At 54.3% G+C, this 16,840-nt stretch overlaps 3 protein-coding genes across 3 annotated transcripts in view; 2 read left to right on the top strand and 1 right to left on the bottom strand.

Moving 5' to 3' along the window:
* MAJIN (membrane anchored junction protein) overlaps nucleotides 1-785 on the top strand; it is an 18,819-nt gene extending 18,034 nt beyond the window's left edge. The window contains exons 6-7 of the mRNA XM_015588687.1: nucleotides 24-141; nucleotides 740-785. Coding sequence (XP_015444173.1) covers nucleotides 24-141; nucleotides 740-785 — 164 coding nt within the window. The remainder of the gene's footprint in view (nucleotides 1-23; nucleotides 142-739) is intronic.
* A 2,161-nt stretch (nucleotides 786-2,946) lies between these two features.
* On the top strand, nucleotides 2,947-4,272 carry GPHA2 (glycoprotein hormone alpha 2). The gene is made up of 3 exons (XM_006911131.2): nucleotides 2,947-3,609; nucleotides 3,761-3,945; nucleotides 4,055-4,272. The coding sequence occupies exons 1-3, from the start codon at nucleotides 3,507-3,509 to the stop codon at nucleotides 4,154-4,156; spliced, it is 390 nt and encodes a 129-aa protein (XP_006911193.1). The 5' UTR covers nucleotides 2,947-3,506; the 3' UTR covers nucleotides 4,157-4,272.
* Nucleotides 4,273-4,385: 113 nt separating this feature from the next.
* Nucleotides 4,386-13,118, bottom strand: PPP2R5B (protein phosphatase 2 regulatory subunit B'beta). The gene is made up of 14 exons (XM_006911132.3): nucleotides 12,340-13,118; nucleotides 11,401-11,850; nucleotides 10,457-10,653; nucleotides 9,741-9,842; nucleotides 9,488-9,580; nucleotides 9,231-9,361; nucleotides 7,991-8,050; nucleotides 7,793-7,901; nucleotides 7,251-7,304; nucleotides 7,119-7,169; nucleotides 6,873-6,992; nucleotides 5,897-6,024; nucleotides 5,544-5,645; nucleotides 4,386-5,160 (listed from the first exon to the last, which is right to left on the bottom strand). Exons 2-14 carry the CDS (start codon nucleotides 11,597-11,599, stop codon nucleotides 5,013-5,015), a joined length of 1,494 nt encoding a protein of 497 aa, XP_006911194.1. The 5' UTR covers nucleotides 11,600-11,850; nucleotides 12,340-13,118; the 3' UTR covers nucleotides 4,386-5,012.
* Nucleotides 13,119-16,840: the final 3,722 nt, after the last annotated feature.

Below are 16,840 nucleotides of genomic sequence, written 5' to 3' on the forward strand. Positions count from 1 at the left end.
CTACCTGAGTGTTTTTCGTGCAGATTCTAAGTGGGAGGACAGCCTAGCAGGGCAGATTATCCCACCATCGCAGCAAAACAATCCACCTTCACCTAAAGGACCCACAGAGCTGGGGACCAGTGGCTTCTTTGGGCTTCTAAGGTAGGACAAACTTCTCTCGTGCCATCAAACTGAGACCCAGGGTGAAATAGCTCCAGAGTCTGCCTCATTGAGCCTCTTGGGGAAATTAGAGAAGAAAGCAGATTACCTGCATAATCTCTATTTTGTCCGGGAGAGATAATAGAAATGAGATTGAGCACAAGGGCCTTGTGAGTTTAGTAAAAACTATGTCTTGTTCGTTTTTATACCACCCGCCCCACCCAATGTGCCCAGCATTGGGCCTGTTTCCATAAATACTGCTTGAACAGAGACTACTCTCATTGTACTTGGGTCATTCATGTGATTCGGTTGCCAGAATGCTTCCATTCTCCCTTCTGAATCTAGGCTGTGTCTTCAGAGTCCTTTTTGCAGAGAAGAGTTAGCAAATCCCTTTATGTATCTAGTGCTCATCCATCCCATTGCAGTTCTTATTCCCCCAACTGACTGTAATCTAATTTGGGTACCTTTCAAATGCCATTCCAGACTGGAATTTCCATTCAGTGGTTCCCCAAAATGCCATAGCCCATGGAGCCCTAATGGGACCTGGGAGGAGGGAAAGGGACTTCTTGAGTCTCACCCCGTTCTGCTTTCTGTTTTGCAGCTCTCTCTTCCCGTTTCGGTATTTCTTCAGAAAGAACAGCCAGTAAGCCTTCCAAACACAGTACTGGGAAGTGTCCTCTCTCCGTGACTCCCCCAACCCCATCCTCTCCTTCTGACATTCCAGATGAGGGGAATGAGGGCCCCAAACTCTGAGTCCTCTTGTAGGTTTGTCCTGTCCTTTGACCCTTTACATGGGATTTTTTTTCCCCAATTTAAAACACTAAGAAAAGAATGGAACTTTCTAATGCTGTAGTCTGAGAATTTTACTGCTTTGAGGTCCAGTTTAGGTCTCTCATCTCCAGCACTTAGGATCCTAATGACAATAAATTATTTATGAAGAGGTATTGACTGAATGTCGTGAAGTAGAATGTGAAATCAAACTCTTCTCTCAAGATACAAGCAATGCCTGAAACTTCCCCTGGGTCTACCTGGTTATTGTTGACAGGATGCTTTGTGTGAGTGGGGTCTGCACCTTTGGGTTAGGGAATGGGTGGGGTCTTCCAAGACTCACTCACTATCCTGAGCCCTGCTGACCCTCAAGAAATCTTCTCTCCCAGTTCACCCAGTTTGGTCCCGAAGTGCAGCCTCTTTGATAAATGTTTTCCACCCACTTATCCCTCTGGCTTTTGATGGTAATGCAAGTAGGTTTGTCACATTACTGAGGAGTCAGTCCAGATTAAGGCATCCACACTCTGTCTTCACGTAACGCAAGAGCCAACCCCAGACAGACAGATTAATAGACTTGTGTCGTAGGGCCACAGAGGATCAAAATAATAGATGGGAACTTAGGGAAACCCATTTTAGCTCAGGACAAAGGGATCACTTTTGTACTGTTAGAGATGTTCAGTATTAGAATGGACCTGAGGTAATGACTTGTCACCTCTAGTCTTTAAGCGGCTGATTTATCTGTCAGATGCTGGGAGGTTCTCATGAGTGGGAGAGTTGGGGCTAGACTGCCAAGACCCCTTGTTTCGCTGCCTCTCCCTTGGGTAGGAAGAAGAGAGCAGGCGGGCTGCTGTGAAAGGGCCGGGACTTGAGGGAAGAGGGCCAAAGGGGAAGCCATTGCGTGTCAGGACTGGAGGAGTAAGGACAGGCGGCGTTTACAGCCTTTGCCATGCTGTCCCAAACATGGCCTGCTTTACAAAGCTGCTGAAAGGCCCAACTCCAGAATCTGGAGATCTGAGTGCCATCTGGCCGACTGGCTTGCAGGGAAGCCTTGGCAAAGTTGCTTTTCTCTCTGGTTCTTATTTTCTCGTCTGGAAAATGAAGGGGTAGGATTTGATGAGCTCTCAAGTGTCTTCCAGCTCTGGCAGTCGTGCAGCTGGCTCTGCGGTTCAGAGCAGGTCAGTGAGGCAGTGGCCCCGGGGCGTGGGGGCCAAATCACTACAGGCTTCCTTCCCATCTCCACCCCGCCGAGCCCCCGTGGCCACTGCTGACTAGGGGTCTTTTTCCAGTTTGCCACATTCTTGTCCCAAGTGTAATTTAGCACCAGGCGTGGAGAGCAGGAGATTTGGGTTCCAAATCAGCCCTGAGATTAACTGTGTGATCTTTAGTCATGTTCCTTCTCTGAGCCTTGGCTGCCTCACCTGTAAAACTAGAGCCAGAGCAAGACTGAATGATGGGATTTGCTGGGGTCAACAGCTTCAGGCTCTTTTAGGAGTCAAGTCCCTGTTGTTCCAGGAACTAGGGTATCCCCACTGTGTAGCCAACACCCAGGATGAGAAGTCATCCACATGACAGTGGAAATGTAGCTCTGAAATGGACCTAGAACCCCACCCCCTCATCTACTCCTGGCTCTGCCACCAAACACACCTCAGGAGACTGCCACTGGTGTCATTTCCCTTGTCCATAAGAATCTCCTCCCCGAACCTTTCCTCTGTGGTGGATGAAGGAGACAGGTGGGGCTGCCCTTAGTAGTTTTAAGGTTGGGGTGGTGAGGCCCTGACCAAGAGAGTATCCTGCCTGAGGCCAAGGAGCAAAGAGAACCCAGGTGGCCACAACTCAGGCGAGACTTGAGCCTCCTCTCTCCAACTGCACGCAAGCCGTCCACTCCACCAGCTCCTGGGCTTTTCTCCACACCAGACTTCCCCCAGCCCTGGACCTCCAGCAGCTCTTGGATAGAAGGAAGGGAGGCAGAAGGCAGCAGGATCTGCTCTTGGAGGACCACACCTCGGAGAAGAGCTGGATCTCCCAGGTGGGGTTGCTCGAGGCCTCTGGCGGGGCCAGGGCGGCACTGAAAACCGATCTCCAGGAGGGCGTGGCTCCCAAATGCTGGCAAATATAAAATTCCAGGGAGCCAGCACCGTCTGAAGACCAGCGGCAGGCACGAGGAGCCACCCGGCAAGCCCCTCAGTTCCTGGGCCTCGAAGCGGTAAGCCCCAGTGTAGGAGGAGCCTTGGGAGGGCCTGGGGGCTGCAGGTGGGGTCCCGCAGGCCAAGATGGGACAGACGGAGGGAGGCAGATGTTTGTGCCACAGATAGAAGGAGAAATGCCAGGGGAAAATCACTGCAGGGGGCTGACATATAAGTCACATGCGGTGACAGATGCTCACACTCACACCCATCCAGAGACATTCACAGGCAGACACACACACACACAAACCCAAAGGCAGACACAGGGAGAAGACAGCCCCGCTCACAGGCTTGCCTCACCCGTCAGATAGGCCAGCCTCACCGTGGCTCATTCACCTGGAAGCATGTGGTATTTAAAAACTCCCCGTCCCATCTGCACACCCATCGAGAGACATCTGTCTACCCACTGTGTTTCAGATGCCCATGGCGTCCCCCCAAACCTTGCTCCTCTGCCTGCTGGTCCTGGCAGTTACTGAAGGCTGGGGTCGGCAGGGGGCCATTCCAGGCTGTCACTTGCACCGTGAGTAACCCTGGGAGCAGAGAGCTGGGTGGGAGCAAAGAGCTGGATCAAGGCGCAGGGGCACCTTCATGGTCCCAACACTGAGGGGATAGGAAAAAGCTGGGGGAGCCTCCGCGGAGGCACCATCTACCACTCGCCTGTCTCCTTCTAGCCTTCAACGTGACAGTGAGAAGTGACCGCCAAGGCACCTGCCAGGGCTCCCATGTGGCACAGGCTTGTGTGGGCCATTGCGAGTCCAGCGCCTTCCCTTCCCGGTACTCTGTGCTGCTGGCCAGTGGCTATCGACACAACATCACTTCCGTGTCTCAGTGCTGCACCATCACTGGCCTGAGGAAGGTGAGGGGCCCAGCCCCATGGTGGCTCATTGGGGGTCGGGGGAGACAGAGGAGAGGAGGTCTAAGATGGCCTGAGAAGGGGACTGCAACATGGAACCCCTCTCCCACAGGTGAAAGTGCAGCTGCAGTGTGGGGGGGACCGGAGGGAGGAGCTGGAGATCTTCACAGCCAGGGCCTGCCAGTGTGACATGTGTCGCCTCTCACGCTACTAGCCCATCCCTCCCCGCCTCCCTCCCCTTGCTCAGAGGGTCTGAGCTGGGTATATCCTGTCTGTCCTGGGCCTCACTGAGGATGGCAGCTCCGACCTTAAGATTCTGTAATCGTCACCTCTGGAGAAGAGGGGAGTTTCTGCCTCTTTCCAGCCTCTGCCTGGCCGCCTAGCCAACTTTTCATCATTTCACTTCCCTCTTGGTCCCTACCCCTTAATAAAGCAAGCAATCCTCAAGTTTCTGTCTTTATTAAGTCTACCCCCGGCCAGGGGGAAGGGGACAGACCGTGGTAACCTTGCCCCAGGACAATGGGGAATGTCTTCTGCCTGTGCCCTCCCCCTGCCCAATAAATAAAAAGGGACAAGGAAGTACAGGATGAGCAAGGGGAGGGAAGGAGGGTGCCCCGGGCCCAGGACAGGGTCTGTGTTGGGGTGAGCAGAGGAGAATAAATAGACCATGGATCCCATGGTGGGTGAAGAAGGACCTCGCGCTGGCACGAGGTGGGGTGGGCAAGGTGCTGAGGCCCCTTGCCCTAGGCCGGGAGCGGGGGGTGGGATCCCGCCTGTGGTCTGGAGCCCAGCTTTGTGGGGCAGGGGCAGATCCCCAATGGCAGCCTCCCGGTCAAGCTTGCCCTGGTCAAGTCCTGCCACAAGGGCCCGACAGTTCCGTTGCCAGGACCACCATCTCCTCTCTTCCTCTCCCCACAGCGAAAGCTGCCCACACTGGGCCAGGCAGGGAGCCCGCCAAGCCCACTCTGGCAGGGCCAGGGGGAGGCGTGTGTCTCTCTGGGCCCCTGGGCAGGAGAGGGGATGGAGGGACTGATAGCTCTGGGTTTAGCTCTTCCCCTCCTGGGGCATCTCTAGCTCTGACCCCCACTGGCGGCCACTGGGGGTGTAAGGCGCTGGAGGGGGGCCTCTTTGGCTCCCTGGGTCCCCTGTAACCGGCGTAGCCGTAGCTCCTCCAGGCCTTGCCACAGCTCCTGACGCTCCTGGGCCTTTTGCTGCTCCCTGGGGAGAGAGGGTGAGGCAGCTCCCCTACCTAGGGCCCCACCTATAGTCCAGCCGCCCTCACCACTGATCCATCTGCAAAGGGACTCCATGGGAACTTTCCACTTTGGGAAGAGAGCACATGGATTAGCCTGGCTCCGAGAGGCCTGGCTGAAGCGGAGGAAGCTCCAGGGAGGTGAGGCCCCACACCTGGAAGAAGCACTTGGGAGGATGACCGGAGGATACAGTGGCGTTGGGCACGAATGGCCCAGCCCTTGCCACGAACATAGGGAGAGACTTTAAATATCTGATCGGATGGGATGTGGGGTCATCCTCTTAGGGAACTGATTCCTTTCTGCTTTTCTCCCATCCCCCTCCCTCCACGCCCAGCCCCCAACACTCACTGCTGCTTTTCCAGCTTGTAGGAGGCTGTGAGCTCATCAAACAGCTTCCCATTCATCTCCATGAAGGTCTTGAGCACGTTGTAGATCAGAGATACGATGGTTCTTGGCAGGCCAGGGGAGGGCGGGTGAGGAAGAGGAGAGCAGCTTCAGTTTGGCCCCACACCCCTCTCTGGCACTCTGCCTCTCCCTGTCCCCCCAACGCAGCGTGCAGTCATTAACACAAGCTGCTCCTTCTGCCCCTTTCACCACCCTCCGCCCTCCTTGGATGCCTTCCTTGATCCTCTCTTGCTAGGTCTGGACTGTCCAGCCCTGGACCCAACTTCTGTGGGTTAGGTCAAGGCCTGGGCACTCACTGATTCCAGTGCTCCTTGGAGACTTGGTAGAGGGTCCCAAAGACAGCAGGCAGCACAGTGTGGCAGTTGTCCTCAATGAGGCTCAAGATATACTCATTGTTCCAGAAATACAGAGCCCGCTCTGCAACCTGGGGCAGCAAGATGGCAGAGTGAGTGTCTGGCAGTGGCTTCCTTGTGTGTGCAAGGGCTGGTATCCACCCCTGCCCCAAAGCCCAGGGTGCCCTGCCTTCCACACACCCCATCCCCAGGCTCATCTGACCCACCGGAAGGAGGAAAGAGCACTGGATTTGGAGTCCAGCCCTCAAGGTTGAATCCTAGCTCCACTACACACTGGCCACATGACCTTGGGTAAGGCATTTAAGCTCTCAGACTCAGTTTTCTCATTTGTAAATTGGTGCTAATAATAACTACCTCCCCAGGGCTACTGTAAGAATCAAATGAGGTATTTAATAGACTGAAGTACTAGAGTCACTGTGAGGAAGAACTGACTTCCACCAGGTTAGAATGGTATAAAGTCTACACACACACGTAAGAGAACAGTTACAGCCAGCCTGATGATGTGGGAAGTCCGGCTGGACCCTGAGGTAGGACTAATGAAATTGAAAACCACTAAGAAAAATAGAGAAGTAATAACCCATCTGGAGCACATTTCAGACGACCAAATATCTTTACACTACGATCTCCTCAGTCCTCATCATTCAGTCCTGTGAAGAGATCGCCGTCGGCCCACATTACAGATGAGGAGGCTTAATCAGACTCAGAGGGGCAAAGTGGTTTCCCCAATACCCCTCGGCCAGTGGGAGGCAGATCTGAGACTTAACCCTAGGTCTCCTAACCCTAAGTCCAGTGTCTCTCCATTATCAGACCCAAGAGGATCCAGAGGAGAAAATGAGGGCAGAGAGAGCTGTGTCAGGTCAACTGGCCAACTTTCCTCATCCATTCCCAGCTCCCACCCTTACCCATCCCCGCCCCATACCTGGAAATGGGGGCTAGACACACAGCGAGCCACCTGCTTAAAGAGGGGCTCCTGGATCTTCACAAACTGGGAGGGCTCGATGACATCAAGGATCTCTTCCATCTCCCCCAGAAACATCACCTGGGGAGGTGGGGTAGGGACACAAGGGGCAGCAGTTCCATCTCCCCTGACACATACCTGATCGCCCCCCCAGAGGCTAAGCCCTCCCAACCTCCCCCTGGTGGTCATCTAAGCCCTCCTTCATACCTCCTTCTGCGTGCAGGTTTTTGGCCAGTATTTGAGCAGTCCCCGGATCACCTGTGGGAGTTGAGGCAGAAAGGAGTCAGGCCTGCAGCGGGGGGCAGGGGGAGACCCGCCTCTCCTCACAGAGGAACTCACATGCTCTGTCAAGGTGGCATCCTTCTCCAGGAACTGCACCACACAGTACGCCAGCTGCGTAGGTCGGAGAGAAAGAGGACGTGTCAGGAGGGGACCAGGACAGGACACCAGACGTTCGCTCACTTCCTGTGTGCCCTTTCTCATTCGCTAGGCATTTACTGACTACTTAGGATGTACCAGGCACCATGCTTGCTGTGCGGGGACACAGTGATCTCACAGAGAAAACATTCAACAAACTAGTCCTTATACATTTTACAGAAGTTCCCATAACTGAAATCTGTATCACGATCTACGGGAATATACGAGAGTTTAATCCGAAGGCAGGTCAAGAGGGAAGCAGTTGGAAGGCTTCACAGAGCTGATGTCTGAGATCAGCCTTAAAGGGTCATGGGGACTCTCTAAGGTAGATGGTGCAGAATTTATAAAGAAAAAGAAGGTGAGAGAGGACCCTATGAGTTGGTGACTGAGGGTGGCTGGAGCCAGAGTGTCAGGCTGACCCAGATGGCTGCCTTGACAGTGGCAGGGCCAGGCCTAGGCCTTACCTGGGCATGAAAGACAGACAGTGACTTGACAGAGTGCAGGGGAATCAGGACCCGGACCAGGAACTGCTTGTGCTCAGTCTTCAGGGGCAGCGCAAAGCCATTGATGATGCTGCGGAGCGGGCAGAAGAGAGGAGGAGGGCTCAGACGACTGGGCCTCCGTCCTTCCTCCCAGACTGCTGTTCTAGCTGAGGCTCTCACCTCCCTAAGATCTCTAGTAGCTCAGCCACACCATTGAAGTGCTCGAGTTCATAGATGAACCTGTGGGAGGAAGAGAGGGATGCAGAAGGGGTCAGCAATCTGAGCCAGCCCAGCCCCCTCTCAGCCATCCTGCCTGCTCACCCCAACCCTACGTGCTCTCCCAACCCTCTCCCAACCCAGAGGCTGTGCTCCCTTCCCAGTACCCTAAACCAGGCCCCACAAACATCCACACCCACCTCTGAATCGCCCTTCTCAGTCCAGCCACCAGTGCTACTCTGGGCAGCAGTTCAAACCTCTCTTCTGTGAAGCATTCCAACTCATCTCCTCCCCCAGACTCTAACCCTCATTGCCTGCTCCCCATCCAGTCAACAGGCATCGAGCCTGCATCCATTACTCTTCACACCCGTCAACCAAAAGAATGACAAATACTTTGAGCATCTACTCTGTGTCATGTAGTTCTCAAAATTATCCCGGAGCCAGGGCTTATTAGATATATTATTATACAGATGAAAAAGTCGAGGCTCGGTGGTTCAACGAAACTTGCCCCAAAGTTAATAAGCAGGAGATCTGATGGACTCTGAGCTCCTGGAGGACAGGGATCATGTCTCATTTTGCAGGTAATAATGATAAGAGCTAATATTTCAGAGTCCCGGCCTCAGTCCAGGTGCTGCACTGAGTACGTCGGAGGCTTTGCCTCATTTTATCTCGATGACTATGCCTGGTGTAGCTATCATTCCCATTTTACAGATGAGGACACTAGGAGAGAGCTTAAATAATTTTCCCATGAGTACCCAATTATTTGAACCAAACCCAAAGACAGGCTGTCCAATGTGAGCCAGTCTCAACTACAAGGACATGTGGGCCCCTAATACCCAATAGGCATCGGTGCTCAATACACATTTGCAGAAAGAATCTTTCTTTGGGTCTTTATGGCTCAGCACTATAGTGATCAAAAGATTTAGATCCTAGGCCCCCCAGACTGACCTAGTCCCTGCAAACCACTTCGTCTCTCTTGGCCTCTTATTTCCTTATCTGTAAAATAGAAATAAATACCCTTTTTTCTGCTAACCTCACAGGCTCTGAATAATCAATATTATGTACTATGTTGCCAAGAATGAACTCGGTAAACCAGACTTCCACAGGGCCCCCCAGCAGGGGAGCCTCTGCCTCAGCCTTCTCCCCTCAGCTCTCCCTGCTCCTTCCCTCCCAGGTCTCGGCTGAGCAGGAAGCAGGCACCTACCTGAGAAAGATGTGGCTACACTGTTTGCGGATATAGGCCCGGAGCCCCAGGAACTTGCCATAGACCCGGTGCAAGATGGTCTTGAGGTACTCACGCTCCCGGGGGTCCTCACTATCAAACAGCTCCAGAAGCTGTGGGACCCGGGGTCAGGGATCAGGCGACAGGCCAAACCCAGGTTGCTTCCATCCTATCCCCATGCCCCTCAGTGAGTCTGCCCCTGCCCCATGGTACCACCCAGCCTCGGCTCCCCACTTCACCATCAGGACAAACTTTTGATCCACATATCTCTTGGCCACGGAGGGCTGGAAGTCTGGGCTCTCCAAGAAACGCAGGAAAAACTCATATACCAGCTGGGGGAGGGGACAGACAAAAAGGTGAATTTAGGAACAGCCTCCCACACACACTCCGCCCTCGGGCCTTCATCCATCAGTCCAGGACTTAAGGAGACCCCCTCCCCTCTCCTTGGATCTCTTCTGAAACTCAGATCCATGCCTTCCCCATCCCTCATACCTGCAGATGTGGCCACGAAGGCTCAAGGTTGGGCTCATCCTCTTCAGGGTCAAATTCAGGGTTCTCACTGGGTGGCAGGGTCCGGAAGATATTCACTGAGATCTGAGGGGCAGAGCCAGGGTTCTTTAAGAAAGAGCCCTGGAAGGCAGAAGCCGGGGCCAGGGAGTGTGGGGGGGAATGTCTCATCCAAAGTTCTAATGTGCCACAGCACCTGCGCCAGCGAGCAATTTATTCCTTGGCGATCATTACCTGAACACACAGTTCACAGAAGCCCTGGGCCAGGGGCTGGGGACCCAGGGATGGATAAGATACATCCCTGCTCTCTATAAGGTACAGTCCAGTGGGGAAGACAAAATGGAAAGCAGTAAGGTCTACAGACATTCTAGGCAGCCGAAGGGAGATTTCTAGCTTGGGGATTGACAGGGGCTTCCTGGAAGAAGCAGCACCTGAGCTAGACCATGGCAGTAAGGGACTTGGGGCTGGGGGTGAGGGGGTCGTGCACAGCAGGCCTCCGAGGAGCATGAACAAAAGGATGGCACAGGCCTGGGAGGCACTGAGTTACCTACTCTGGCCAGGTGCAGGGCAGCAGTGGGGCTGGAGGGCAGAGTGGGGAAGGAAGATCTGGGACTTGGGGCCACGCAGAAGAATGTGAGCAAGTCAGTAGGGTTCCCATGGCCTCCAAGCCCTCCCCCAGAGGCTGGGTGCCAAGTGCTCACCATGCGGATGATGTCTGGGTAGACAGGCTCAATGAGGACCCCGCGGGTGCTCCCCACACACTCCACCAGCTCATTGAGGGCGGCCCGCTTCACCTCCTTCCCCTTAAGGTCGGCCACACAGTCCAAGAAGTCAAACATCACCCCACACTGGGCCAGCTTCCTGCTCAGCAGCTCATGCAGCTCAGAAGCTGGCACATCTGGGAAAGAGGGAGGGGCTTGAGCCTAGGCCCCGGCTGCCACAGCTCTAGGGACCCTCCTAAATCCAGGGCAGCCTCCCCAGGCCCCAGACCCCACGCTCTTGTGCCGTCGCCACTCCTTGCAGAGAGCAGAGGATTCCTGTCTCATTCTCCATCCTGCGGAGTAAGGGAGCTTCGTCTCTTCCCTCTGGCAGACTCAGAGGGCACGATGGCCTGATTTAAATCAAGACCCTGGACGCCTGGGCTTTCCACAGGTGCCCCAAACTGCCACTGCCTCTCTTTCATTAGTGGCACTCTGTTCTAAGAGCAGAAGTGAGGAGGAGGGTCAGAGCTGAGAATCTCTGGGGTGCCCTCTGTCTCAGCCAGTCATGCCCTGTGGCCCAGAGGTAGGGTGATTTGCAGGGAGCCATGCCAAACACCTGCTCCAAGCCCCTGGCAGCGGCTGGCTGCTAGTGGCCTCCTGGCACCCAGGCTGTAGGCCCCACCCTTGGCCCTGGTCTGCCCCCCAGGGTGGCGCCACCTCCAGATGCCCCACCTCCAAGGATGACAGGCCAGTCAGGCCATGCGTCAGCAGAGAGGGCTGGAGGGCTGGGGGTGGGGGTCAGCTCCGATGGTGGAGTCCCTCTCCTGGAAGGGGCTGTCCAAACTCTGTCTGATCATAGCTGCCCGTTGCTTCTCGCCACCCCCTGAAGCCTGGCGTGCCCACTCTGGGACTCGGGTACCCTGGCAGCCAGCAGCTGGGCTCACCTTTGAGCAGAGGCAGTGGAGTGAGCTCCTGCTGGTTGCTCTGATAGCGGAACTGAGAGGAACTATGGGAGCGCCTGGGCCGGGCCCTGCGGAGGGAACGGCGGGAGAAACCATCCACCTTGTCGGGTGGGGGCACGGGCGACAGCCCTGGGGAAGAGGGGCTGGTGGGGGTGCTTGCCGGGGGCAGCTTCGTCTCCATGATGGCTAGGCAGTGGTCAAGGCTTCAGAGACCCCGGCGTTCCCTCTGGGCCTGGAGGATGCTGAGTGAGGCTGGGCTGACTAACTTGGGCCCATCCCGGAAGGGGGGGGCACAACCATAGTCCTGGCCCCCCCCCAGGGCCTCCGGCAACTGCCCAGTCCTGGGGGGCAGGCAAGGTAGAGAGGAGGATGGCTCAGGCCTCAGGTCCTTCTCAGGGGTCACGAGGAGTCCTTAGGGTTCCCACCTTGGCTCTTTTGAAAATGAAGTTAGGGCAGAGAGGTCGGCAAGAAAGAGAGAGAGAGAGAGAGAGAATGAGAGAGAGCACCTGTCAGTTCTTCCAGGAAAGACAGCATGTGGGGCGGCTGCTGAGTGCCCAAGTCCTCTCTTCCTTCCTACCTGGCCCTGACCCTAAATTGAGGTGCAGCCCCTCACATAGGAGGCATGCTCTTCCCTTCCCTCAGACTGAAAGGCCCCAGCTCCAAAATAACTCTTCTCAGAATAGGGCCTATCCCCCAAGCTAGCCCCTACCTAGAATGGGGACCCTGGTCCTCATCCCTGGCCCCTAACAGAATGGGGTCCCCTTTATGCACCACTAATCTGGGCCGCCAGGAACTTAGCCCTAAGAATGGGGGCCCTGTCCCTATGCCACCCTCCTCCTAGAACCTGGCACCCTCTCCTACCTCAGCTCCTTCTTATCACCCCCCAAATCTCATCTGCCTCCCGGTAGTGGGGACACTCACTTCTCAGAAGCCCAGACTTTGGTCCCCGGACCCCAAGAGCTGCCGGTGGGGGGAAGGAGGTGGCTGCTCAGGGCTCTTTCACAGCGGTATCGCTCCGGGCGCTGGAGCTGGGCGGCGGCGCTCCTGGGTTCTCTCTCGGGCCCTGGGGTGGGGGGGCTGGAGCATACCCCAAGCTCAGACCCGGGTCGGGGTGCAGGCGCCCGGCGGGCTCTGGGCTGGCCTGGGCAGCGCGCAGACCTCTCCTCAAGTCTTGAGATGCGACCCCGCGCAGCGCGGCGCGGCGGGAGCCCCGGATCTGTGCGCACCGGCACCCGCCGCCCAGCTGCTCAGGATGACATCAAGTCACCTCCCCCCTCCAGCCCCGCACCTCCCCGCGGGCTGGCGGCTAGGAGGGGTGTTGGGGGTGTGGGGGCTGCGTCAGGAAGTTCCCGGTGCCGCTGGGAGATGTAGTCTCCGCACCGCTTAAAGGGGGCTGACTGCCAGACCGAAGTGGTAACCCCTGCAGGCACCCAGGGACAAGGCTGAAACAGAGTGGGCCGGGGTCCAAATGATGCTGGGCGCCTAAGTTCTGGAAAACAGACTGCATAGGAAGCAAAGAGGACTCAGGAGTTTGCACCACAAAGCTGCGGGCGATGCCAGGACACTGGCAGAAAGAGGCTCAATCCTATGCCAGGCCCTAAGAGTTGGACTGCTTCATCCGTGCCCCAGCTATTCCACTCCCATGGGAACCCTACCCTCACCCCAGAATGGCTGGACACTTTGGACTCCCCTTGGAAACCGGCATTGGGCTGGTTAATAGTTTGCAGTGAGCCAGTGCCTGCTGGGAGGGGTGTGGTGCACTGGAGGCTGCTAGGAAATGCAGTCCGTTCTCAGGCCTGCAGTCCCCCTCCCATCTCTTGCTGTCTAAGGTGACGTCATGGGCTGGGTTTAAAGGGCCAGCCTTGGAGTGGCAAAGCATCAGAGCAGGAGGTGCTGCCTGGCACTGCCACCTCCCCAACTCCAGGCCAGCTGGCCTCCTTGGACGGACCTCCCAGCCCCTCTGGGCCCTAAGATGCGCTAGAGGAGTATCTTGTTCAAAACCTCTGCAGAGTATCCAAGGCACAGTTGGGATTCCAAGGAGGTGGGCATTCCAGCCAGAAGTTCTTGGCCTCTAGTTCCCTAGGCCCCTTCCTAGGACCCTGGACCCCAATACCCATTATACCCCTGATCTCTATCCCCCTACCCTATGCCGTGAAATCTCCACCTAGAGGTTTTACCTGGATGAACAACTGGTCCATGTGAGCAGCAGGAGTGGGCAATGAGACCAGACAAAGAGGTCAGAGAGTGGGCTAGGGGCTGAGGCCCGTTTTAGAATCTTCTCCTCCATGCCTTGGGCCTTGGTGGCTACGCAGTGCTCCAGAGGAACCACCCTGCCATCCTCCCTGTTGCAGAGAGAGCCTGGGTGCCCAAAGGTACCCTAGTTGAGCCAGGTTGGGATCCAGGACCATACCACTGGAGAGCTGGCCGGCGACTCCCTTGCTCAGAAATCTTCACCAGGCCTTCCTTGTTCGTTTGGCCCTTGGTGTCCTCATTTGTCATGGAAACCCATAATCACCTCCTTGCCCACCTCTCAGGCTAGAGAAGTCTCTCCCACGCAGAAAAACTGGGGGAGGACAGGTCCGCGGAGCCATCTACAGCCAGGTGAGGATCCCAAGGTCCAGAGAGGACAAGGCTTTGCACAAAGTCCAACAGCATACCACCAAAAGCTGGAAACAGGGGTCAGGCCCCCAGCTCCCAGCCTAAGTCAGGAGGATACCAGCTCCAGGACCCCTGGGCGCTAGTGCTCAGACTCCTAAGGTCTCAAGACCAGGCTGACAGTGGAGAATCGGTGAGTCGGCACTTTGCACAAACGGGGTGCTCAGGATTGGAGGACTGGAGGACTGAAGAGTGGAGGACAGACTTAAGACTTCCTGTGAGAAGTGGCATTTGAACTGGGTCTCAAAATAGATGCAATGTCACCTGGGAGATACAGATGAAAATCCTTTATCATGTTTTTTGAGATATCATTTACTTTCTATAAAATTCACCCATTTTGTTGTTGTTTAATGGGTATAGAGTGTCAGTTTTGCGAGATGAAAAAGTTCTAGAGATTGGTCGCACAGCAATGTGAATATACTTAATACTACTGAATTGTATACTTTGAAATGGTTAAGATGGTAAAATGTTTGTTATGTGTATTTTATCATAATCTGAATAAAATGCAAAATTCAGGCCCTCCACCTTGGACCAAGTCAAAAGCCACAGCCCCTGGCTATCTTCTGTGATCTCTTCCACACCCATCCTGATCCCATCTAGGAAATTCCCAGAGGGTCTTCTTCTGGGTGGCCCATCTTGGGGAAGGGAGAGGCCTATAACTCTTGTTTTGCCTGCTGAGTTCCCACCTAACCTAATGTGGGAAGGTCCCTAAGGAGCCCCACCAAGCCTGGACCTTCCTTCTTTTCTTTCTTTGGGGAGAAACCCCAGCCTCATCTTTTCCCAGACCCCTTGAGTTCTCTGGGATCCAGTTGTCCAGTAAAAGCTCCCTAACACAGTGTCCAGGGCCAGTGTATTTGTCGGGGCTGCTGAACTTAAAGCAGGGCCTAGGACTTCATCCCAGAAACACCCTTATGGGGTCCCCAACGCCACCTTTCCTCCTAAGAGAATGTGATCCCCTTTACCCTGTATTTTTTATTCTCTTGTTCAGCTCCTGCTGCAGGCTTGGGCCAGGTTGTGAGATGACCATGTCTTGGGGTTGGATTTCTGTGGAGCTCATAGTGCTTTGTCTGGGGGAGGTGGCAGGATGGATCTCCACGCCCCTCTGAGTCCTGTCTATTCTTCTGCTATGGTGCAGACGCTGCACTGTATCCTGGATACAGAGGGGATCAGACTCAGAGGTGGACTCACTGGCACCCATTCCTAAGAGACAGGTGTGGCTCCCAGTCAAGTTACAATGAAAGACAGACATAGTGCAGCCTCACTGGAGAGAAGCCCACCCAGGAAGCAGCCACCGCAGACTGGGGGCCTGAATGTTGGGAATGGCCCTGTATCCCCGACTTTTGCACATGGTACACCGTATTCACACTGCGGGGGAGTGGTCGCCCCCTCCTATACTGGATACAAAGACAACATTTCCTAGTCTTCAGAATAAACCCTTCTATTCCCACTGCCTCTGGGAGAAGTGATGCTTGTTCGTTCACTCACTCCACAGGCACTTGGGCACACGGCCCAAGTTTTCCTCTGCCATGAAACGGGGGTATTAACAGTGTCTCCCTATGAGCAATGGCGAAGAGCAGATGAGGTAACGCAAGTAAAGTGACAAGCTCAGGGCCTAGGACATCACACAGGCTCAATTCATCACGTCTAATATTTTTATTAATTTAATAAACATTCGATGAACACAATAGTGCCCCTGGCCTGCCCTGGGGACAGGCAGATCTCTTGATTTATTCCATAGCATTTTCAGAGTGGCCATCCTACTAGCCTGCCTTCCCAGTGTCAACCAAAATTCTCCCAGAGGCCGGTCCTTAAGCCTTTCCAAGTAAACGAGTGGTCCTTCTTATTAACCCGACCCCCCACGGCCCCATTATAGGGGGATAAAACAGGCTCGCAGGCTCACAAAGGAGCAGTGACTTGTCTGAGGCCACCCAGAGCTAGGACTGACATCTAGGTACCTGCCCCTTGGCCAGGAAGGTTGCCCTTGCTTCAAACTGCCTTTCGCCTTTAGACTGTAGTTGAGTCCATCTCCCAAGCAAGACTAAAAAAAAATTATAATTACCCGTAGGCATTTCTTAAGTCACCTGTGATTTAACAGGATTTGTGTGACCAACCCTGAAGAGCAGGAGTTGGCAAACTTTCTCTGCAAAAGGCCAGAAAATAAATTTTTTAGGCTTTGCAGGCCCCTGTCTGAGGTACTCAATTCTGCTGCCGCAGCAGGAAAGCAGCCGTAGACAGTACTTGATAAATGAGTGTGGCTGGGTTCCACTAAAACCTTATTTTTGGATACTGACATGTGAATTTCATATGATTTTCACATGTCATGAAATCTTATGCTTCTTTTGATTTTTCCAACTATTTAAAGATCTAAAAACCATTCTTAGCTCACTGGCTGTACAAAAACAATAGACCCCTACTCAAGGGAGTTAGAATCCATTTTTTATTCATTTTAGGGTTAGAAATATGAAAAAAAAAAAACAAAACTATTATTATTATTCCAGAGAAGGGCTGGAGGCCTGACCAAGTGAGGAGACAAGGAAAGGTCAGTAAATCTGCCAAGCTTTCCAGACGAAGAGTGGAAAAAAAAAAGACCTTGGTGATGCACTCACAGCAACCTTTATAAATCTGTTTTCTTATCCGTAAAATGGTGACAATAAGCTCTACCTTAGACGATTGTTGTGAGGGTTGAAAGAGATAAAAGATGGTAAAGCGTTTTGTAAAATGTAAATGTTTATTCACTTCTTTCTACAGATGCGTGCTGGGGCTCACA

The sequence above is a fragment of the Pteropus alecto genome, unplaced genomic scaffold (assembly GCF_000325575.1).
Source record: "Pteropus alecto unplaced genomic scaffold, ASM32557v1 scaffold43, whole genome shotgun sequence".
NCBI lineage: Eukaryota > Metazoa > Chordata > Mammalia > Chiroptera > Pteropodidae > Pteropus > Pteropus alecto.

Excerpts from the sequence above, each read along its gene's own strand:
- GPHA2 (XM_006911131.2), top strand. The coding sequence starts at position 3,507 with ATGCCCATGGCGTCCCCCCAAACCTTGCTCCTCTGCCTGCTGGTCCTG. Across the intron at positions 3,610-3,760 it reads TCCAGGCTGTCACTTGCACC|CCTTCAACGTGACAGTGAGA; the intron begins GTGAGTAACCCT and ends GTCTCCTTCTAG. Across the intron at positions 3,946-4,054 it reads CCATCACTGGCCTGAGGAAG|GTGAAAGTGCAGCTGCAGTG; the intron begins GTGAGGGGCCCA and ends CCTCTCCCACAG.
- PPP2R5B (XM_006911132.3), bottom strand. The coding sequence starts at position 11,599 with ATGGAGACGAAGCTGCCCCCGGCAAGCACCCCCACCAGCCCCTCTTCC. Across the intron at positions 10,654-11,400 it reads TCCACTGCCTCTGCTCAAAG|ATGTGCCAGCTTCTGAGCTG; the intron begins GTGAGCCCAGCT and ends CCTCTTTCCCAG. Across the intron at positions 6,993-7,118 it reads AAACCTGCACGCAGAAGGAG|GTGATGTTTCTGGGGGAGAT; the intron begins GTATGAAGGAGG and ends CCACCTCCCCAG.